Here is a 25,452-nt window from a genome sequence, read left to right as displayed (position 1 = left end):
TTAATCTGTAGAACATTGAACTAAAAGAGAACATTTTTTGTTGTGCAATACAAATAAAAATACAACCTCAACTGACATGTAACATGAAAGGTGTTAATAAGTTAAAAGAACTAAGAAAACTGAGCCTGTGAGCGTCATAAACACAGTTTGGAATGAATTAAATTAAACATGAGTGAATATAGCAATATGGATAAATCATGCGAACAGTTGTAAATCTACAACAAGAACTTCAAAAACGTAATTGATGAATAACCACATGAATTTATTTTGACAGGTGATATTTAGATATTAACTCAGCGCTCGAAAGGCCAGCAGCATTGGCTACACAAAGGTTGCAGACAGCTTGCCTTAGTTTGTCCTCGCAACTGATATGACACTTCTTTCATTGGCAGCTTGGCGGCCATTTTTTGGTTTGCCTCCCTAGATCGGAATTATTTTTCAATATCCTCAGCGTTATTTTCATAGTAATTTGAAATGTTTAAAGAGGAAATTTCAAAATGTTTAAAGAGGAAATGTTAAAATGTTTAAAGAGGAAATTAAAACTAATTTGTTTTTAATGATTCTTTCTAATACAAAGATAAACGTACATTTGGGAAATTGAACTCTTATACGTATATTGTTAAAAAAATATGTAAATAAAATATTATAAAGTAGGCATTTACAGGTATGTTATAATCAGACATGAACTATTTTACATTTTACTCAGCCTATATATTACGGGATAAAACTTTGGACCAATACAGCTGGACATATGAGCTGAGATAACATTACAGCAAAAATTAATCCGTGTTTACTTACAAAATTGTGGCGGGGAGTAGATCTGGCCATATGAGCTCCAGGGACAAATTATAATTATATACTGCCTTCGAGTGCATAGAGTTAAAACTGCAGTATAAACCCTCAGTCAATCAGAAATGGGGTACTATGACTAGTGCTCCTTTTGGTATACCCAATTAGCACGTATAACCATAGAAAAAAGTATAAATCATATCCCTGGCTACCATGTGTGCGTTGACCGGGCCTGTGGAATAGTATGTTATTTGTGGTATTTATACTGTATTGCTATTACAGTAGAACCTCTCATATGCGACCTTCCCACATCAGACTCCTCCCGATTTTTGACCTAGTGTCTGACCCTCTGTGTGATCCGACCGTGCTCTGTTTGTGGGTCTGTTCAGACTTGATTTCTACCACTTAGTAATATGTATATTGTTAATTGAAGAAGAACCTGAGACTGATCATGAGCTTCGACCGAAGCAATGTTTAGACAGACAAAACAGAAACATTACAAAATCTACAAGTGTGTCAGCACGATCTCCATATGACGGTGTAGAAGAGTGGCTTGTTGAAGGTGATATTTCGGAAGTTGCAGCCAATGAAGATCTCAGCGACGACCAAATCAAATCAAATCCATCTTTATTCACATATACATTGAGTACAGTGTTGCGTCATAACAATAATAATGAGAGTAGTTTCAGTTCTATAGACTCCTCCAGTCCTGAAACTCCTGTATGGTGTATATGGATCGGTCTAAGAGCCAGTCTGAGAGTGCTTTCTTGATCTGTTTATCCTGTAGTTTCTGTAGGTCTTTTGGTAGCCGGTTAAAGAAGGCAGCACCTCAATAAGAAGGCTTCTTTTCATACAAGCTGAGTCGATGTGCCTGTAGTTGAAAGTTGTGTCTGTTTCGGGTGTTGTAGTTATGTTGATCCACCAATCTGGCTTGGTCTGATCTTAACGCATATATTATAACTTCATGTATGTATAGTGAGGTTATTGTCAAAATCTTGAAATCTTTAAAAGCTTCCCTGCAGGAGTCTTGTGGTTTTAGTCCTTTTAATGTTCGTATTGCTCTTTTTTGTATTACTAACACCCTTTGCAGATTTGTTGCGCTTGTGCCTCCCCATACTACGAGCCCATATCTTAGGTGTGCTTCAAACAACGAGTAATAGGCAGTCAGCGCTGTTTCTTTGTCACTTATCTGCACTAGTCTTCGCACAGCATATAGCCCGCAGTTTAGTTTTTGACATAGATGGTCCACATGTAAGGTCCAGGAAAGGGTGTTATCCAATATGATGCCTAAGTACTTATTTGATGACACAGTTTCTAGTTCTGGTAGTCCACAATAATTATTTGAAACTGTTGTGAATATGAGTTGATTAGTTTTTGTCTCATTAAGCACTAGGTCATTTTTGTAGCAGTACTGTTTTGCCATATTGAAAGCAATATAACTGCTTACTTCAAGGTCTTCCATTTTTTTGTTGGCGATAATTAGGGCAGTGTCATCAGCAAACATCACTGCTTCACAATATTCCTCTAGGTATTTTGGGAAGTCATTAGCTAGAAGTATGTAAAGCACTGGTCCAAGTACAGATCCCTGAGGAACGCCTCTGCACATTAATAAAGCTTCAGATTTTACTCTCTGTATTTTGTTGTTTACCTTACAGGTGAGCTCTACTAGTTGTTTCCTGTCACTCAGGTAGCTTTTAAACCATTTTGCTTCTTTTCCTGTTATACCAAGGATATTAAGTTTTTCTAAAATAAGTTTATGATCAATGCAGTCGAATGCTTTACTGAAATCAAGCAGTATGCTGGTTGCTATTTGGCCATGTTCCATGTTCATAAATGTTAAATCGTTGCTATTGTGCAGAACGAAGCCGAGGAAGAAGAAATTGACTCGGACGAAGAGGAATCCACATGTGACAATAATAATAATAATAATAATAAATTCGTTTATTTGTCGTAAAACATGTTACATGCATTGACAAAGTCTAATTCAGCTACAGACTAAGTAGCATTGTCTCTAAATAATATTTAATAAGTATAATACATAAATATTATATATATATATAACAATATAAGACATTAATTGTCTAGTTGATAATTATACTAGTTATATTATGAGTTTATCTTAAAACAATCATTAAAAGTCTATTAAAAGAATAGTGAGTCATTCTGCTGCTAAAGACACCTTTGACATTACTCTGAAATACATCGAGCAACATCCAAATGCAACCCCAATGGATATGTTGTGGGCAAAAAATGGAGGGACACTTCCGCAATGTCTTTTAATCATTCTTTAAATAATAATATATCATTTCATAAATATATATCTATATAAATAAATAGATAACACATAGACATTAAAATTACAAAATAAATTAAAAAACAAGATGACGTTTTAAAAATACAGTTAAAATCTTAAAGTACTAATATCACAGGCCAAAAAATCACTAACAGAGTAAAAGGCAATTTCTTTCAACCATTTTGACAGAATAAATTTAAATCTGCTAAGGTTTACAGACCATGCTTCTTTTGGTAACTTATTAAATAATTTTATTTTAATAAACACATGGCTTTTTTTTTGATTTTTCTAGTTTTATAGAAATACAATCAAGTAAGTAATTTTGTCTAGTATTATAGGTGTGAACTTCATTTCTAAAATTATAATTATTTAAGTTTTCCTTAACACTAACTAAGCTAAAATATTTATTAAACAGTCAAGATATTTACTCTTTAGGAAGATGCTTAAATATATAATAAATTTCTAGACCTTATGTGAAATATAAATAATGTTTATTAACTGTTTATTTATTTTGCACATGTATATATTTTTTTTTTTTTTTTTGTAGAAATTGTATTAGATGAAACTGTATTTTATTTGACTTTGTCTATTGCCATGTGCTTAACGACAATAAAATTCTTGATTCTTGAATAAACTGAATTAGATTTTATTCATGATTTCATTTAATTTAAAAACTGTAAATGCTTGAAATGTATTCAGCAACATACAAATGCAGGTATTTACAAGTATAATATAGGTTTTTGCTTATTGTAGTATACTGCATACATGTAGTTTTTTCTTCTTGGGAAAGTCGTTTTTTGCTCCCCCCGTTTTGGCCGTTCCGACCATGGCTCAGTTCCGTCATGGTTGGATATGAGATGTTCTACTGTACTCTGTTGGTGACAGTTTGTATTGTTTGACAACAAATTCTAGCACTTGGAATATGAAATATTACCATCATTGTTATATGATAGTCAAGATATGTGTTTTGATTATTAAAGTGAAGTCAGCTTGTCGTATCGAGTACAGCTTTTGGCTACAAGTAGAATGTAATTGATTCAAGTGGGTAAATGTCAGAAAATCTTAATTGTTGTAACTTAATTCTTTCTTACTTTGTTGGATTTCACTGATTAAGCAATTCATTCAAGACAATTAAAAAAAGAAAAGGTTCTAGCCAAATTAAAAGGAAATTACTATGGCATATCTTATTTACTTGGAGTTGGATGAAATTACAAGAGCAGCACAGTAGCCTAGCTCAATTTTTATTTAAATAAAGTTGTATAATTTCAAACTAAATACAATCTTTTAAACTGAATATCAATGTTAAATCGACTCGTGGTATTCAACAATGTTTTGAGTTCTTAACGTCTTTCCTTAGAGAATTCTAAATTTTATACTAAGTGAGTTATACATGGTACATGTCAACACGTGTGACATACTCATAGAGTACTTTCTGGAGAGGAAAGGACCAAACAAGCTTTTAAGTGGAATTGTCTCAACTGAGGGCCAATAAATGGAAACTGTTGGGAAAAGTATCTAGACCAGTCCAAGAAAGTCCTTATATTCCAAGACCACAACTCTCACCTCATAACTCATCTATCATGAGTTGGATCTTCACAGCTTGGTATCATTAACAAAAATCAGTCATGTAGATATAAGGTTTTCTTTCGTGAAGAATTAAGGAGAAATAAAGGCACTAGTACCTAAACTTGGAATAAACTTTCTGCATTGACATAGTCACTCCATTTCACAATATGAGAAGGTTTTAGTAATTCTTTGAGATTCCGTTTGTACTATATTTTTATAGTAAATAATTCTTTAGACAATTTTACAGACATGACTTTTTGCGGTTATTAACCATGTCATGTGCTATAAATGGGACAAATTTAATTAGAATTGTTAGATCAATGTAAGTTAAAAAAGATGCTGTTTAAAAAAAAAACTAATTTTAGGGTTGTTCACTATAATATAATTCCATGATTTTCAAATCTAGATAAAAATAATAACAAGAAATGCATTACATTATTGGTTTGTCAGTAGGAGCATCAAAATTTAGCTAAACAAATATTTAAAGAAAATGTTTCCTGAATATAATTAATTAGATTTACATACAAAATTGCCAAAAAATCAAATCCTTCATATGGTGTCCGTATCACAATTTAGACTGAATTTCACACAAATTAAAAACCCACGTTTGAATTGATTGTAATAAAAACTAAGGATTATTACTTGGATAAAAAAACAGCAGACTTACTTTCAAAGTTTTCTTCTAAGGTCTACTGATTTGAAAGAAATACTTAGACACATAAAAGTACACATATTTATACATTTTCAATAGCACTGCAATGTTTTTCAACCAATAGCGGGTATTCCAGTTGTCTGCTGGAATGTGAGACAACTATCCAAATTAAAACAAATCATTCTTAATTTCTGAGTGAGAACTTTCCGAAAGATGTAGCATTAGCCATTCTTCGAGCAATCTATGAAATGTAAATAATAAGTACAACAAGAACATGAATAATTAAAACAGCTTCAATTCAAAATTGTGGATAATTCTAATTTTCCTTTCAATCGCTTAAAGTTTGTATCTTGAAGAATGTTATTTAGGACAGATAATTCAAATTTGGTTTGGATAATCCAAGAGTTTTATGGTTATTGTATGTTATTTGTAAACAAAAATTTTAAAAAGTAAATGACAACAATAAAATGTAAAAGAGTATATTATAGTTGACCATGGTTAGCTAGTTGCGCACATCGTTGTATTACAAACTGAGGTATGTTTGCACACCACTCATCACACATTTGATTTCTAGGAATTTAGTAAATCAGAGTCCTGAACCCTCAAGGGGTTTTGTGCATCCTGGAGACCGTGTACTATGAGACCACCCAGTTTATAGTCTCAGCAGTTCTGTGGCTTACAGTTACAACTGATCAGGTCCTCCTTGGGTAATTCACTACCCTTGTCCATAGTGCCAAAGATTGCATAGTGCTCCTTGCTATTGCAGAACAGTCAAAGAGTAGGTATTCTGCATTTTCCTCCTTGTCATCACATTTCCTGAGCGGATCCTTATAAACAATATGACTGTGAAGATGATTCCTTAAGTGTCCATTACCGTAACCAGACCCATAACCTGAAAAGACAACAATCTACTTACGAAGATTGGACACAACCCTAGGAGAAGGTGACAGCAGAAACAGCTTACCCATCCTTGAAGCTTGACACAATCCCCACTTTTCACATCTTCAACATGAACTCACTTCAAGACAGCCTTAGAGAATTCACACTAAGAATTCTACAGGCATTCACCAATGTTTGTTTGTTATAGTACGATAATGTAATATATTACATAAGAAATACACAAATTATATAATACTAGCTGTTTCCCATGGCTTTGCACGCTTTTCATAAGCTTTTCCCTTTTATGAGCACTTCTGGTTCAAGTGAATTATATTTCCAACACTGATTTTTATTTTAAAGACAAATATACATCATAACTTAGCGCCTTCAAATAGTGTTTGGCTATTTAATGTACGTAACTGTCTTGTAATTTGGGGGGGGGGTGGGGGGGGGGGGGGGTGGGGGGGGGGGGGGGTGGGGGGGGGGGGGGGTGGGGGGGGGGGGGGGTGGGGGGGGGGGGGGGTGGGGGGGGAATACCCAATCCACACACAGTTGATCCAGGTATGCTTTTCTTTCGTCAATGATCAGAAGAAACTTCCTGTGAAATCTATGTTGTTTAATTTTTCAATTGAAACACTTCTTACTGGACCACCGATGATTTAATGTAGCACCAACAATTTCTATGTGCTACTGAGGCTTCCAATATTGCCAATTTGTTTCCATAGGATTTTTATAAAATTTCATGTATTTTGCTGCAGATTTTCAAAGGAATTCCCTATAAATAGGATATTCACATAAATAAACTTGTTATGCAGCTGAACTCTACTACTTTTGCCCTGAAGTGCCTCTTTTTTCTTCATCCAAAGATATTCTCAAACTGGGTTACATTGCCTTGTTTTAAATCGATGCTCCAGTATGGCGTTAAATTCTAGTAGGCTACTATATCATTAGTAGGATCTTCTGACAACAGAAGAGGGCCTTGAGAATCATCTGTGGTTTTCAATCAAATCAGCATGCCTCTTAATTTATCACAAAGTGATTTTTGTTATTGATGGCCAAATTAGATACAAAATTACGCTAAATACGCTAACTTTATTTAAAACTAAATTTTTACTTTGGACAAAATTATTAAATTCATTACTACAACGGCCTCAACACATAAAAATATCATTATACCAATACGAATAAGTAAAATAGATTTTAACAATTTAAAGGTACACTTGGACAAAGTCCATAGTGACAGTGTGTAATATTTATGTCTTTGATGAGCCTTTGTAATACAGGTAGTTCAAACATGTACTTTTTGTACGAGTTAATATTACATGTGTGTATTCCGTACTGACACGTTATAAGTGAATAAATTAATGTATGTGTATCTTGACATACACTTAAAACTTTTAAGTTCAATTGTGTCAATATACACGGTGTTTGAAAAGTATGGGTACGGCTTAATATATTAAAAACCATAGGTGATAACATCTATAAACTTTGCACAGTGTCATATGGCTATGTAAACTATTTTTCCTTGCTATTACCATGACATGCCAACCATGGGGGGACGGCCCACAGAGGAAAACATGGAGATCTTAAATTGAAGCATGGGTCGAGTGATACCTCATTTGAAAGAGCTCACTTAGTAGAGTTGAATTCCGCAAACCGCATCTCAAAAGGTTTATCCAATCAGAAATGGCGGCTTGTTTTAGGTACACATTGTGAAGTACATTATGCGCTGCCATTTTCTGACTGGATCGTCGTATTCTGATGCGGTAGGCGGCGTTTCACTCTACTAACCAATGTGTTTTCACTGACTTTTTTTAATTAGCAAATTATGTCATAAATTTATAACACAATAAATAAAACTAAAAAACATTGGTTAGTAGAGTGAAACGCCGCCTACCGCATCAGAATACGATGATCCAGTCAGAAATGGCAGCGCATAATGTACTTCACAATGTGTACCTAAAACAAGCCGCCATTTCTGATTGGATAAACCTTTTGAGATGCGGTTTGCGGAATTCAACTCTACTAAGTGAGCTCTTTCAAATGAGGTATCACTCGACCCATGCTTCAATTTAAGATCTCCATGTTTTCCTCTGTGGGCCGTCCCCCCATGGTTGGCATGTCATGGTAATAGCAAGGAAAAATAGTTTACATAGCCATATGACACTGTGCAAAGTTTATATATGTTATCTCCTATGGTTTTTAAAATATTAAGCCGTACCCATACTTTTCAAACACCCTGTATAACTGATCAGTAGTATCGTAGTAGTATTATAGTATCAAGTATTGACCTTTTTGCACTATTAAGATTTTCCTTCAATCAGCGCATAAAACGTGCCTGATAAGTTAAATTCCACTTTAGACTCTTGATTATTTAGAAAAGTGATACCCTACTTTTACTAGCCCGTCTATATATAATTACACAATTTAGAGAAAGTTAAAATCGCGTGATCACTGTTTAGCCCAACATGTTTATCAAAGAAAGAGAGTTAATGGTAATTAAATATCAATGTATGTTCACCCTCCCAACCTCTACCACTGGGAGAATTTTTCTCTACTTTTATCACCAAAACCTTATCATCAAACGTGATGTTACTGATTCTTTATATCACTAAACGATGGCAAATGTTATTACAGCATAACTTCAAGAGGGTGCCTACCAATATCTGAGTAACCAGTGAATCACTAACAGTGACCATTATATCTGTTTAATAATATTTATTATAAATGGTAACATTAAAAATTAATTTATATTTTTATTTATCGTTACCAGTACGGTAATATCTTTATCATTTTGCAATTTTGTAATATATATTGTATATTTGCTTTATTAACAAGTGTTTATTAAAAAGTCTAAGTAACATATTACAAAGTTGAATTGATCATTGACCCCCTTATTTGTCAGGAATGTTGTGGGTATTTCGTGTCTGGACACAAAATAAAATATTAAATGAAATTAAATGAAGAATTAACAAATTTAAAAAACTCTAATCTACCTGTAGTGTAAAAATTTTACAAATTAGCATCTTTGCAGACTGTATGTGTGTCATCGAAACAAAGTGACGGCAGGTAGTCTGGGCTGCGCGAGTGACAGTGTGTGCGCGTTGGAGCGCGAGGGTCACCTAATCCTTTGGCTCTTGACAAACTAGTAAATACGGAAGCCACCCTGGTACCAAAATTCAAGCTCAGATCACGTGAGCCCTCACTAGGTTAACTTAAATTTTGGTACTACTAAGTTTTAATATCCTAATTTAAACCTACTTATACAGAGTGTCCCACGAGTCTCGAAAAAATGCTTTGTTTGAAATTCAAGTATATTAACTTCATTAAATAGGTAATAAACAAGCAAACTTTTTAACCAACACTTTTGGATAATTTAATTCCGAAGAGAATGATGTAAATCTGACCGAATCTTGCATATATTGTCTGATATATCATTTAAATAAAATGCAATAAATTTAAAAACTATCTTTACGCCATAAAAACGTCAGTTTCGCGTAGGCCTAATACCATGTAGTAGATAGGGACAGTATGGACCGTGTAATGCCAAAGTACAGGATCTAATAATAAGTCTAGACATTATTTGATCTCTTAACATTTTATTGGGTACCATTATAAGCTATTACATTTCAATGGAAACAACAGATCTTTTGTTATTGTTTCAATCAGATAACCTCTTTATCTAGTTGCAGTTTGATAAGAAATATAAAGTAAGTCTTCTGCCTTTCTGCTTCGTATCTGCAGAAATTTCAATCCAAAGATTTATTTTATAATATAGATTGTAAAACGCAGTAAAACTATTAATCTCTCTATACCAAACTTCTATTGTTTGATACTAAAATCACCTTGCTTAGTCCATTACTTCACAATCATAACTGTAATTTTTCACTGCAGAACAAGACAATAATTTATGACTGTCAGATGAATTTTAAAGCGGTTAGAATTGAACATTGTATTTTTGTATCAAGTATTTATGGAGGGTTGGCTTTATATATAGTTTTTGTAATTTACAGTATTGTCACTATCTCACTGTTTCTTACTGAAATGTTACATTTTGATATTTTACTCATCACTATTTTCTTTATTTCCAACATTTCTGAACTTTGGTTACAGACATGGCTCGTCTGTACCACACCGGAGATTATGGACGGCTGGAGAAAGGAACAGTGCTATACGAGGGCCGGACAGACTCTCAGGTGAAGGTCAGAGGTCACCGGGTGGACCTGGCAGAGGTGGATGCTGCCCTCAACAAACTGCCGCAGGTGGACAAGACTGCTGTTCTATGCTACAGGCCTGGGGAGGTGGATCAGGTGAGGGTACCTCTGGCTTGCTTGGATCGAACTTTTTTCTCGGGTGAATAGAAAAGATTTATATTAATCACACTACAGATTGCAGTAGGTAGAATTTTCTTCTAAGTCCACTCATTTACAATATTTGTCAACATACTTACTAATATTTAATATAAAAATATACTTGGGACTAAAAATTTTAGAACATTTGGTTTTTTTAGATTTAAACTAGTAGTTTAATGATATTGCAATCTCTCGATCCATTTCTGAATTATTGGGTTTAAAGTTGGAGCAATATTCAATGTTTCCGGTATATTTTATTTCAGTTTTAATGGCCAAGAGGTTCAAAAGTTAAATAATTTTGCGAATGGCTCCAAAAACCATAAACCTAATCCATTGCAAGGATTTTCATGTGTAAGAACACGTCTGTTCCAAATTAATTATATTTCAGATGTAAGTAGACTTTACCTTGTTGTCATGATCCAGAAATGTACATACGTAGATATGAAAAATCAATGTCAATCAAATAGCATCTTCTGATGTGACGTATTTTATTGGTATCAATTGATTCAATACCTACCATTATTCTGACATTTCAAAGTATTCAGAAAATCTTTTCATTTTATATAATTTGCAAAATGACTTGTGCTGAACTCATTTACTTTTTACTTTGTCATAGATCTATCACCTGTTGTTTTACACCTCCATTGACCAATCAGGAGTGGTGGCTATTTAGTCTCAAAAAGACAACATGGAAAACATAAAAATGATTGGCCTGGTATGAATTTCAATGATGTGTCTACTGACTGTCAAAGAGAATGTTACGGGAGTTTAATTTTTTAAATCACTTGTTTTTTAGCATATAACTAAAAACTATTGCAACAATATTTAATCAAATGAATAAAAGTTCTACAAATTCAAGAAAATACTAATAGTGATATTTGTATATGAGAGTCATGGGGCATCAAACATTGTCTTATATTTATCGAGGCTCCATACTAATAGATTATTTATTATTTTACAGATGATAATCGCATACATAACTCTACATCCTAATGTGTACATTTCTGGAGAAGAAATTGAAGTTGCCCTGCAATCTTATTTAGCTGTTTATGCAATTCCTCAGGTAAGTTTCTTTGATGTCTGAGAAATGTTTTTAGAATACTTTTCCAACAAAGTCATAAATCCAAAAATTACCATTTACATAATTTCAATTTGCAATAAGTAAGGACGATACCAATACGGTTTTATAAATCTAGTTAATGTGTTAAATTCTGCACCGTATTTTCTAAAATGATATAACACCAAGGATGTAACCAGCAAAAGGGTCCAAGGGGTCTGGACTACCCCACCCCACATTTTTAAATTGTCAATTTTTTTTAGTAAACGATTATTGTTATTTAAATAATTCAGTACTACTGACATGTACTGCTGAAAGATCATCCTAAATATAGAGACGGCTCAATAACTTTTTAAGGGAAAAAATGGGGCCATACTTTCTGTCCACTACGGGAGATTTTAATATTATTTTTAATTTATGACTCAAGAACTTTGTTCTTACGTACTTTTTAATAATTGTAATTTTTAATTTATTTATTTATGGATAGCTGCCTTTGTCCCCCATACGATATATATATATATACTACGGGAAAATATCAGTTGTCTTGATCCCCAAAATTTTTTTCTTGAGAGATGACTTATACTTGCTATAAGTCCTCTCACTCAAGTAGGCTAGGAATCAGAGACAGACAGGGATGACCAAACGTTCTAAGGGAGAGAGTCCAGTCTTGATCGGAAAAGATTTGTTTCCTACCTTCTTGTCCTTTGAGTTTGGAAGATCTTATATATTCAACAAATACAAATAAACAAATAAGATCACAATTTTTTGAAGCTGGTAGGTACCCAACAAAATTAAATAAACACCAACATGAACATAACTATCAGCTGAGCCACAGATATCTTTATCAGTACCCAGTTTACTGATAAGTCTTATATGAAGCTGAAGTTTACTACTCAGCACTGAACCTATACAACAAGATTACCCCACATCTCAAAATTCAAAATTCCCACAACAAATACAGTTCCCTAAAACAACATCTTTTCAACCAAATGTACTACACGGTTGTGGAATTTTTAAATCAGTAAAAAGAAAATAATGTAAAGTTTCTTTCACTCATAACCACAAATATTTCAAATTAGTACTTTAAGTGAATATAGTTTTTAAACTTTTGTTTCAATTTTGTAAATAAGTTACTTGTTACAACTGATGAGAAGAGAAGCTATCCAATTAGTGATTATTGGCTTTGGTGGTTTAACATGATTAGTTTGTCATGATTGAACATGATTAGTCCAGGGATTTCTTCGAAAAAGGTACCGTTGAAATTGGTATAAAAATGACTAGATAGTTGGTATCCTATGCATTTTTTATAAATATACCGGTGTATTTGTGATTTGACTTTAAAAATTTTAAACCGACACCATTTTGAAATGGATAAAATGTTTTGTTACTTTATTTTCAATAAGGTCTACCAAAGGATAATACAATTCTCATGTTTCATATCTTTATCTTAACTGGTTCAATAGATTATAATGTTTTATATAAAACAAATACAGACAGATAGATGGAAAACTGAAGGTTTTAGGACATACTTTCATATGTGCAGAACCATATCCTAATGTATTTAAACACTTTTACTGAATACCCTCTATGTAAAAAAATGTTTTATCTGTGTTTATATAATAAATATATTCCTTTTTTTAAAGCTTTGAGGCAACAAAATGAACCATCCAAAGTATTGTTACCGAAAGAATACTAATACTTCTAATTCTTTGGTTACTCTAACTATAGACCAATGACAACTTTTCCATATTAAATTCTGTTTTCAGGTTCTGGTAATAGACTCAATACCGCTCTTGAACAATGGTAAAGTCGATCGTCAGACATTGCTGAAGCGATACGCTGAGAAGGCAGGTGAGCCGGTAAAACTTGGTAAGAAGAGCTGAAGAGGGGTGTTGTAGATCTGAGTGGTTGTAACTAACATCCGGTCTCTCACAGGTAGTAGCACTCAGCCGGCCGCTGTAGACTTGGACACGAGTAGTGTCAGCGATGTTAAGGCAGCTCAGTGTCTGCTGAAGACAGTGGCTTCGGTGCTAGGAGGAGCTGCCAGAGGCACTGTGGCCCTCTCAGCCAACTTCTACCACCTCGGAGGAAACTCCCTCAACTCTGTCCTCACAGTCTCCAAGTTGCGAGACCAGGGATATATCATTGGTCAGTTGTTTTTTATTACGCCTACCCGAATGAATCATAAGTAAGAAAATTATAAACAATTTCTATATACTGTAATAGATTATTCTCCATAATTGGCCTAAAAACTAATATTTACATGGTTTCAGTCAACTTGCTGTAAATGTCTTCAAGTCATACCTTTCCAATAAGAGTCAGTATGTTTATTTAAATGGTTCTACTTCTGAAACACACCCTGTTAATTATAGAGTTCCACAAGGCTCCATTTTAGCTCCAATTCTATTTATTGCATATGTAAATGACTTGCCTTCCAATGTTGGTGAGAGCTGTGTAAGCACATTTACTGATGACCTGGGGCTCATAGTCATCTCTAAATCAGATATTGAATTTAAAAATATTGTTGGTTCTAAGACTTTGATTATAAACGAACGATTGGTGTGCAGCTAACAAGTTATGTATTAATAACGATAAAATTCAGGATTTAAAAATAACACTAGCAGTGAAAATGATTTCATTCTCAAGTTTCTTGGAGTATACATTCAATCTAATCTTAAATGGCAATCTTACATAGATTATGCTGCTTCTAAGATTGCTCTGAGCATTTTCCTAATTATATCTCTAAAGGGTGTTATTTCCTCAGACCTTCTGCTGCATATGTACTATGCTTATGTCCACAGTTTTCTAACCTATAGGATTGATTTGTGGCGTTACTCACAAGCTGCTAGCAAGCTATTCATTCTAAAAAAAAGGGCAGTTAGGCTGCTATGTAATGTTCTAAACTGCAAACACTGTAAACTTCTTTTTTTTAACCTAATATTTTAACACTGCCTTCTATTTATGTATTATATGTGCACTTGTATGAAAAAGATAATTTGATCAACCATTCTAACCTAAGTAATATTCATAGTTACAATACACATAACAGAAATAATCTAGTAATAACAAAATGTAATTTTTCAAGCACCCAATCCAGTTTCATATATCAAGGAATTAAGCTGTACAATGCATTGCCCTCAAGTATAAAAGAATTAAGTAGAACTAATTTTAAGAAATGTGTAAAAAAATTTGTTACTCAAATCTTGCCTGTACAGTGTTAATGATTGTTATACTGTATTAAGAGACAATGTGGAATAAATTATTTTAGGCAACTAGTTGTTTGACCTTCTTATATGTATGTACATTACAGTTTGACAATAAATTATTTTATTTGATTATATTTCAATGACCTTTGTAAGAGAATAAGACAGGTTTTGTGATCTAAAAGATGTTCCTTCTTTGATTTAATGATAGTATAATTTAAAATATTCAACCATATTTAGTCCCAACAAAAGTGTACTTTATATTTTACTATAAAGAGTCATGAAGAATGCAAAACTATTCTAAATATATGTATAAGCTTGGATACATAATACTGGTTGAAATTTCCTTTATCAGTTTTCTTATTAATGCAGATTCCAACTATTAATAATAGTTCTAAGAATATGTTCCAAAATTGTATGGCATATTACAAAGATGATCGGTTTTACAATTGATTTTTATGGTTCTTTTATATTACACTGTAGTCACTGGTAAAACGGATATTTACTGCTTTTTTAAGTTATGAGATTTAAACACAGAGATTTTAAGATTATGCTTTTGCTTATGCCACATTGGTCCGTTAATGCCAATTTTTTTTATTATTTATTAAGAATAAAATTTAAATTTGTGATAATTGTGTTACCGGCACCTTGTATCACAACCGAAACATGTCTTCAATTATTTTGGATTTGTTCATAGGCAATTATGAATTTTTAGGAGAAAAGTTTTTGGTATTTAATTGCACCATTTATATTTGGACAAATAAGCAAAACATTTAATTTCCAATGTTTTTCCCACTCTTTGACTTCTACATCTGTATACCTTGTTAATACAAAGTGTTTGTTTTGTCTTGTATAGGTATATTAACTTACAATACAACAAAAATATATCAAATTTGTAACACGTTTTCGTACATTACTTCTTATCGGTACGCTGTAACACAAGTGCATTTATTTTGTCCCTAATTTTTAGGCAAAATATCACTGGTTAGTAATAATAATATTTCAAAATAACAGACTTTTGCCATCAAAATATCTGTCAAGTGAGGAAATTCATTAATTTTTCAGTAAATTTTGCTTCTACAGTACTAAATTACATATAGTAAATTAGAATACTAAATTCTTGATTCCAGGTATCACGGACTTCATTTCAGCCCAAACACTAAAAGACATTGTTGGCAAAATGGTTCCAGAAGACAATGTAAAGGAGGTAGAAACCATAATAAGGAATCATAAAGAAAAACCTTTCGTCAGTGAGATCTTGAGCAGTGTACACAAATCAGATGCTTACAGGTAACAACCATCACACCTATTAGGTGTTCCTAGATTAATCTCAGAGAAATTCAGGGTGTGGTCTAGAGGTTAAAGAAAGACCTTTCGTCAGTGAGATCTTGAGCAGTGTACACAAATCAGATGCTTACAGGTAACAACCATCACACCTATTAGGTGTTCCTAGATTAATCTCAGAGAAATTCAGGGTGTGGTCTAGAGGTTAAAGAAAGACCTTTCGTCAGTGAGATCTTGAGCAGTGTACACAAATCAGATGCTTACAGGTAGTAACCATTACACCTATTAGGTGTTCCTAAATTAATCTCAGGGAAATTTAGGGTGTGGTCTGGAGGTTAAAGAAAGACCTTTCGTCAGTGAGATCTTGAGCAGTGTGCACAAATCAGATGCTTACAGGTAACAACCATCACACCTATTAGGTGTTCCTAGATTAATCTCAGAGAAATTCAGGGTGTGGTCTGGAGGTTAAAGAAAGACCTTTCGTCAGTGAGATCTTGTGCAGTGTGCACAAATCAGATGCTTACAGGTAACAACCATCACACCTATTAGGTGTTCCTAGATTAATCTCAGAGAAATTCAGGGTGTGGTGTAAAGGTTTAAGGAAGAACTTTACTCGCATTTACATGTGTCCAGAAATATAATCTCTGAGAACCAAAGCCTCCAAAGTGGAATAGTCTATAGTTTTGTCTCGCTTCCCCTCCCCCTCTCTTATGGAACAGCAAGTATACGAAAAGACAAATAATGGTACATTAACAATCTCCAAATTTTAAAGTCAATGCTCACTAAAATCTTCCATTCTGTTCATGAAATCTCTTCCCACAAAAAAAAAAACTCAAAACCCTCTCGATTTTAATATCAAATTGTTTATTGCAACAAATTTAAGGGGAGAGATGAACTTTTCTAGATCAATGCTGTTTAAATGGAGAAGTCACTAGTTAGTTAGAAGCTAACAACTACTTGATTGATTTTCTTAATATTTTTCCGTTACAAAATATTAAAAAATAGTTTTAGTTGGAATTTCAATTTTTTATAATTAAAAAACATTAGTACATATTGTATATACCACAGTAACCAATGACCAGATAAAGATGTAGACCTTTTGGATGGCTGGTTCAGAAGAAAATTGTACCAAAGTCAAAAAAAACAAGGTAAAGTAAATTAGGTTTTTTCTTACTACTTTCTTTTACTTAATTATGACTTAAAATTCTCTTGGTAAAGTAATTATGATCACTTTTGTCTTCTTTTTAGTTCTTAATTGGCCTTTTTACTATATTTTCTTGAGTGTCTTCTGCTACTTTTCTGCTTTAATGATCATAATTTTGTCAACAATTTGTAGGTGTCATAAGCAAAGCGTAGAAACTAATGCAAGTCTTAAAAACTTTTTGCTACAACTTACAATGATAACTTAACCAGCACAAACTAAGGAATCTTTTTATGTGATAAAAATTGTGATTTTTTACCATAAAAAGCATTTTTCCACTTATAATCTATGACTACAAATTTCATAATTGTTTTCCATTATTTAAACTACGATAAAAAAGTATTTTTGTCATAAACTTTTCGGGTTTTTGGTTTTTAGGAGGCACCCATTCTTCCAGTTACATTTATATGAAACAAAAATCGCTTCTTTTGACCACTAAACATTTTCTACAATAATCTGAGATCAGTGAAACACCCTTTATTCCCATAACTATTATCTTTTTTGTGTAATTAATTTTCTTTTTAAAGGATTATAACGGACAGCTTCTACGCTAAAGGAGACTTAGAGCAATGTATCGAACCACGCATACCTCGATGTGAGTACGCTGAGCTGTTGGACCAAATTTGGGAGCCATTGGTGCGAGCTCAGTTGAGGTACGTTTTTCATTCATGAGATAACTGATTATTCAGGAAATAATGAGACATCAGAGATTTTATTGTTAATAATCACTCATAGATAAATATATGATGCCTCCTATAGGTTACGTAAATAACTCTCAGTATTAGACACTATACTTCATTGGAATGGTAACAAACATTTACTGGAAATAATATTTAGTAAGAGCTTGAGCTGGCTGTAGTTAATTCACATGCACATTTACGCCTTTATTTCTAACCATAACAGTTTTGGAGATGTCTCATTTTTAACATAAAATTATTACACATTAAAATGCTCTTTAGTTTTTTGTAAGTGTATACTTTTTGAATATTTAAACAGTAAAGTATGAAAAATGTTTGAAATTTTTCTGAATAACTTGTCAAAATATTGAGAAATAAATAAGCATTTAGATGCATTTGGATTATATCTTTAAAATGAGACATTTTCCATAATTCAACTAAAAATAAAATTGCAAAAGTAGACAAGGTTAAACAAAGTTCTAGTGGGGCTATAATCAAGATGGCCGCCAAAGCAGCTGGCTCTTATCTACCAGAGTTTAATCCTTGGTTATGAAGCCTTCTGAAGGTTTTTTTTAGTCAAGGATTCAACTTGCAAAATTCAAAAATGTGTTTGAATTTTGATTGTGGAATACTAGCACATTTAATTGAATAAATGATTTATTTCCTAAAAAATACACAAATATTAGTACCAAGACAAAATCATATGAGAATTATAAATCTATACTAACATAAAATAAAATTCTGTTATGACAAATCAAATATAATTTTAATAGGAAAATAGGATCCCAAAGGCAAAGGCTGATTAGGGATTCCATCAGATAAGTTCATTTAGATACAGAGTTCATTTGCGGTTGCAGACACTATAACTATTTATAACCACTAGTCCCATAAATTAAATTAATTTCTTGTTACGCTCTTTATGGCGTACCAAACAGAATTAACAAAACTAAACTTACCCTTCGTGAATTTAATAATAAACAGGATACACTTATTTTAAAGAAAATATACGTTTTAAAGATTGCCACAGACCGCTAAACCAAAATGATAAATATTAAAAGTTTTCTTTTATTCACTGAGGCACGCTTATTTAAAAAAAACTTAATACACTACCATATTTACATACCACAGTAACATACATTATATGAGAAAACAAATTACTTATTGAATAGTTAAAATATACTCCATGCTGCTCCTGTCCATACCTAAAAGCCAAGTTTTAACACTTCTAAGGAATGTATTTAATGTTGTAATACTTTTTTTTTTTGCGGCAACCTATTAAAAAGTCTTGGACCTGTATAGTTAAATGTTTTTGTATAAAAGTTACATTCGTTTAATTTTATTTAATCTAATATTAATAATATAATATTTATACAGAGGCATTTCTTGATTACAGGAATAGAAATTTCCACCTTCTTCAAAAAAACTCAATTGAAAGCATCATACGTTTATTTTCACTCCTTTCTTCTTAATCAATGCCTTGACTTAATTTAGCACCTTCTCTGATGCATTTATGTGTTTGGACAAAGAGATATAACTTCTGGTTACCCTAATGTTCATAACCGCTGTATTTGACAGTTTCGTGCTGAGATCGAGGATGACAGGACAGATTGTAAGTGTTGCTCTCGGTTTCGACGTCCACGAAGAGCCTCCGGTGCAACTCAGCGGCCGTCTCAACATAGTTTTCGAGTTCCTGGAGTTTGTTGAAGCCCCTATCAGGTGATATGTTGTAAATTTGTGGCATAGGTGTTAAAAGAAGCATAAATTATTTTTTTATAGTTTGTTTGACGATGAAAGGTTTGAAATATAAACAAGATTTTGTACGTTTTTCATCGTTATATGTTACAAAACGTATAACGCAACGTTTCGAGGATTGAAATCTATCCTCTTCATTAGGTGGGGGGGGGGGGTATTAATACATATACAAATAAATACCAGAAAGTAGAAAAGAAGGTTAAGAAAAGGGTTCAAACATGCCCGAAAGCTGCTTGGAGTCCAGTCCAGATGTTATCACTGCACAGGATGTAATAGTTAAGAGCACAATCACACGTCACATCCGCTCAGGTGAAAGTGGGATACCAACGTTTCAGATGACCAACTTTGATCCAAAGAAAGTGCCAACATTGGATTTTTTGTAAGTGTCCCACTTTTGCCTGTGCTGGTGTGACGTGTTATTGTGCTCTTGACTTCTCGTGCTTGTGACTTGTGCTCAGCACTTTGCATTCTGTGCAGTAACAACGCCTGAACTGGATTCCATGCAGATTTCAGGTAGGTTTGAACCCTTTCTTTCTGTTCTTTATTGTTTAATGTATTAATACCCAATTTCCACTGTCATACATATATTCTATGTATATGTATTGGTGTCCACCTGACTAAAAGGTTAGATTTCAATTCTCGAAACGTTGTGTTATACATTTTATAACATATAACGATGGCAAATCTCCAAAATTCTGTTATCTTTCTAACGGGTAAACAACAATACCAACAACTGAAAGAGTACTATATTTTAGTTTCCACTTATTAAACATAAGTATTCCAAGTCAAACAAACCATCATTGAAAAATAATCAACAGAAAGTATGTTTTATATTGTTATCCGCAGTATTGAGCATTTTGTAATAAAATCAAAGTTGGTTCGCTGCCTGTTCTCACTGGATTCGTGGTTGATTAGTAACCTTGAAAAACTTGCCATCACTCGATTTGAAATTCCTATTTACCTACTACTTAACTTCACCTCTTGAGTAAATCATGAAAGATTGTAAAATTTATTACTTTTGTGAGAAGGGATAAACTCTCTTCAAATATCATAACTATGGTGGGAAGGGTTAATTTAATGTGAATGTTGAGTTTAACTCCAGTTCACCTTCCTCTTAGTGCAGCGTCTGGAATCTGACGTTGTTACAGACTTGACTTCTGGAGTTGTTTGTCTGAAGAGACTCAAAAAAGTCGTCCAATTGTGCACCTGATGAGACAATGAGAATACTTCTTCACCTAGATTAGACTTTGTAGTCTAAGTGTCTCTGGTGTTAAAAGTATGTAAAGAGTTCATTTTGAGCTTCTTCATCCATGACTTTTTTATTCAGATTCCAGATGCTGCACTAAGAGGAAGGTAAACTGAAGCTAAACTCAAGAATCCACTAGGTCTACACAGTTGTAGTATGAGGGTTATGACAGTTGGATACTTACTGTATTAACAGCTTAAGGTGGCATATTAATTTTTGCGTTTGGATTTTTTTATGTTAAATTTATGTCTCTTTCAGGTAGACAAAAAGGTAGACATTTTTCAATCACTCCACATGAAATTTAAAGTTAGAAATTTAGGTATTTTATAATAAGGCCCAAACAAATAAAAACTGATGTATATAAAAATGTTAATTTTTACAGGATTTACATGAGTTATACCTTTAAGGAGTAAATCGGTTTGTTTTAAACAAATATTTAATTTCATTAAAAGAATATATTTTAAAACGTGTAATTAAAAAAATTACATTTTATTAGAAAAATATAATTTTCTTAAGTCATACATAAATATAAAAAACATATTAGCATCAATCTTGTGTATTTGGGCCTGATTACAAAACTAACTTTAAATGCCTTTAATTTCACTTGAGTGGCCAAACATATGTTTTACTTTTCTTGTATTCAGGAAAGTTAGGAATTTACCATACAAGAATATTTTTCAAAACATAAAATCGATCACACCACCTCAAAAGATAGTTACATTGAGAAGTCTCAATTTTTCTTATTTTTGTAATAATTCAATAAAGCTTGAAATACAAAGAAACTGACTAATATGCTGTATTTATGACTAATCTTAGGGATGAAAAGTTACCCCAAGGCAAGGGAAAAGTGATGCATGGTTTCATGATGGGAACAGAGCAGACTCTGAGTGCAGCAGAGAATGTGGCGGCGGTCCAGGCAATGGAGGAGGAGGTCCTGGCCATCGGGCGGACTCGCGGCTTCACCGGCATTTTCACTACCAACACCAGCCCACTCACCAAGGTTCGTTTCATCATTCTATCCACTCACCTTCCTGAGTCTGGATAGATTTTACTTCACTTATTATAGTATCATAATTTTGCGATTTAGTATCTCATCATCTTGTCCCCTCAAATTTCTGAGCCTGCATGTAATTTTCTTCACTTATTATAGTATCATAATTCTGTGGTTTAGTATCTCATCATCCTGTCCCCTCATCTTCCTGAGTCTGGATATATGTTTCTTCACTTATTATAGCATTATAATTGTGCGGATTAGTATCTCATCATCCTGTCCCCTCATCTTCCTGAGTCTGGATATATGTTTCTTCACTTATAGCATTATAATTTTGCGATTTAGTATCTCATCATCTTGTCCCCTCAAATTTCTGAGCCTGCATGTAATTTTCTTCACTTATTATAGTATCATAATTCTGTGGTTTAGTATCTCATCATCCTGTCCCCTCATCTTCCTGAGTCTGGATATATGTTTCTTCACTTATAGCATTATAATTGTGCGGATTAGTATCTCATCATCCTGTCCCCTCATCTTCCTGAGTCTGGATATATGTTTCTTCACTTATTATAGCATTCATAATTTTGCGATTTAGTATCTCATCATCTTGTCCCCTCAAATTTCTGAGCCTGCATGTAATTTTCTTCACTTATTATAGTATCATAATTCTGTGGTTTAGTATCTCATCATCCTGTCCCCTCATCTTCCTGAGTCTGGATATATGTTTCTTCACTTATAGCATTATAATTGTGCGGATTAGTATCTCATCATCCTGTCCCCTCATCTTCCTGAGTCTGGATATATGTTTCTTCACTTATTATAGCATTATAATTGTGCGGATTAGTATCTCATCATCCTGTCCCCTCATCTTCCTGAGTCTGGATATATGTTTCTTCACTTATAGCATTATAATTGTGCGGATTAGTATCTCATCATCCTGTCCCCTCATCTTCCTGAGACTGGATGTAATTTTCTTCACTTATTACAGTATTATAATTCAGCCGTTTAATGTCTTATCATCCCCTTCATCTTACTGAGTCTGGATACATTTTTCTTCCCTTATTATAGCATCATAGTTCAGCAGTTTAAAAGTGCTTACCGTGACAAGCATAGGAATAACACTGAAGTTTGTCAAAGAATACTTGAAGAATTTAAAGTGATGTTTAGTCAACCTATTCTATGAAAAGAAGAGTCCATACTGGTGAAAAGAATTATCTATACCAAATCATATTTCTAGGAAATTGACAATTTAGGTTCATGTTCAAAATTATTATCTGATTGACTAATCCTTTATTGTACGGTATGTGTTGGGTAACAATGAACTCGTAAAAAATGTATTATTACACTAAGGTTTAAGCAAAATTCTTCTGCTGGATTTTGGGTCTATTTTATGGAACAAGCTGGTATTACATTATAGAGTGTACAAAATGCTATTGTCTTACAATTATTCTGAATAGTATTTTAGATTAACACAACTCTTGAGAGTCTGGTAGTAATATTATAATCATTATAATTATTACAATTAAACTTATAAAATTTAATTGAACTCATTCAGTGTCTGTCACTTCTCTTTTGAGACTCAAGTTCTAACAATTTATTCATCTTGACAGCAACTGAGTGCAGATGTGTTCAACTACATAGTGATGAGTGAATACCAAGTTAACAAGTACGTTGCTCCTGATGGCAGCAAACCTTTCAGCCGAGCTTCTGACTCTCTGCGGGTCGCCTGTTGTTGGAAAGAAATCTAAATCCTTCATTCACAAGCCAGAAGAACATTCCATCTTTGAAAGAGCCTTTTTTGTATAATCAGATACAGTTTGGAACACTAGAGTATTTATTTTTAAGCTTAACTTATTTATTTATTACCCTTTATCATTAGTTCGTGTTTTCCTAAACACAATGTACAAGGCAAATATTAAATTTGGGTTTACTTTTTGTGTCTTCTTAAAACTACCACATTTATTCTGCGTATTCATCATAACAATAGAAGATATTTCTTGCATTCAGAGTTAGATATAAATAACAATTTAAGTAAGATTAGAATGTCCTGCAAAAAAGTTAGCAGTATTACTATATTTTGTTTTCATACACGTCTTAGAGGAGTAGGTGATCTATAATCACCAATTCTATCAGGTTATTTTAAATTATTACAATAGTTAAAATACTGTAAATAATTTGTAAATATTGTTTTTCAGAATAAAATTTTATTGAATGAAAGATGAACATTTGAGTTATTTCAATACCTCATCCTTACCAGCAAATAAGTAAGAATTAAGTCAAATTTGAAACATTTTCCCTTTGAAGGGACTACTCCACAAAAGGGTGAAACTGTTTAGATAAGCAGATATTGAGCTTTTGATGGGGTAAAACTCACACAGTTCCAAAATACGTGTCGGGGTGTGCCTAAAAATCCTTTATCTATTGCACCAGATGTCAGGTACCATTGGATTACAAGGGATTTCTTCTATTCCATCAATAATAAAATTTGGTCAGTGAACTTAATATTATAAACGAACAAAAATTAATTGCTTTAAAAAATGACAGTTGTACAGAGTTTATTATAAGAACATGAAAAATTAAAAACTAAAAATGTAAAAAATGTATATTTTCCATATTTTAATCCCTGCGATCACCAGGAAACATCAATAAAAATTCAAGCTTCGTACTCCTTACAGTGAAATAGTCCCTTACAAGGGACAGTCCAGTACATGTTAACAAATAGATGAAAACAATGTTTTTATTTTTTAATTTAAAACTAGAGACCTAGCATAAAGAACGTAGCCAGGAACAAATTTGGGGGAGGAGGGTCCAGACAACTGATATTTTCCCATAGTGGACATAGAGTAAGGCTCCATTTTGTTCCTTAAAAAGTTCTTGACCCGTTTCTTTGTTGAGAACGATCCAGTACATGTCAGTATACTGAATTATTTAAATAATAATAATCGTTTACTAAAAAAGGGATAAAAAAATTTACAATTTAGGGGGGGTCCGGACCCCTTGAACTCCTTCCCCCTCACTGGCTACATCCTTACCTAGCATACGTGTGCAAAAAGTCAGTTATTGTTAATTTTAGCGATGTATCAATACTGAAATATTCTAAACATTAATCGTGGAAATGAAAGAACTTCTTTATCCATCAAAATAAACTCAAGCTTACATAACCCTTCCAACAAATTTACCTGCTATGATATTAATAATATAAAAACTACGTACAAAACAGGTTATATCTTTCTTTAACCTCAAAAAAATCATACTCATCATAGATTTTTACATCCCAATATGAACTATATCCAGGCTAGATAAATAGATTAAAACATCTTTATAGCATAACAAGTTATAACATATTTTTTTAATTAAATTGTATTAATAAATGTTTGGTTTAAATCCAAATATAACCTGTCTTTTGGTACAAGCAGGTTATACACAATACAGATGTAATAAAATCAGCTGCTTTGCTTTTTACTAGTACAGTATTATATTTATATCAAGGACCTAGAAGTTAATCAACAG

At 32.9% G+C, this 25,452-nt stretch overlaps 1 protein-coding gene across 1 annotated transcript; it reads left to right on the top strand.

Moving 5' to 3' along the window:
* The first annotated feature begins 6,718 nt into the window (after nucleotides 1–6,718).
* LOC124358913 (N-(5-amino-5-carboxypentanoyl)-L-cysteinyl-D-valine synthase-like) lies at nucleotides 6,719–24,159 on the top strand. The gene is made up of 10 exons (XM_046811167.1): nucleotides 6,719–6,740; nucleotides 10,293–10,489; nucleotides 11,493–11,594; nucleotides 13,355–13,439; nucleotides 13,524–13,736; nucleotides 15,922–16,081; nucleotides 17,804–17,929; nucleotides 19,529–19,669; nucleotides 21,768–21,951; nucleotides 23,553–24,159. Exons 2-10 carry the CDS (start codon nucleotides 10,295–10,297, stop codon nucleotides 23,688–23,690), a joined length of 1,344 nt encoding a protein of 447 aa, XP_046667123.1. The 5' UTR covers nucleotides 6,719–6,740; nucleotides 10,293–10,294; the 3' UTR covers nucleotides 23,691–24,159.
* Nucleotides 24,160–25,452: the final 1,293 nt, after the last annotated feature.

This window comes from Homalodisca vitripennis, chromosome 4, assembly GCF_021130785.1.
Source record: "Homalodisca vitripennis isolate AUS2020 chromosome 4, UT_GWSS_2.1, whole genome shotgun sequence".
NCBI lineage: Eukaryota > Metazoa > Arthropoda > Insecta > Hemiptera > Cicadellidae > Homalodisca > Homalodisca vitripennis.
This window is presented reverse-complemented; position numbering and strand designations above follow the sequence as displayed.

Coding starts and splice junctions, on each gene's coding strand:
- LOC124358913 (XM_046811167.1), top strand. CDS start 10,295: ATGGCTCGTCTGTACCACACCGGAGATTATGGACGGCTGGAGAAAGGA. Junction 17,930..19,528: donor TTGGTGCGAGCTCAGTTGAG/GTACGTTTTTCA, acceptor TGTATTTGACAG/TTTCGTGCTGAGATCGAGGA. Junction 19,670..21,767: donor TTTGTTGAAGCCCCTATCAG/GTGATATGTTGT, acceptor GACTAATCTTAG/GGATGAAAAGTTACCCCAAG.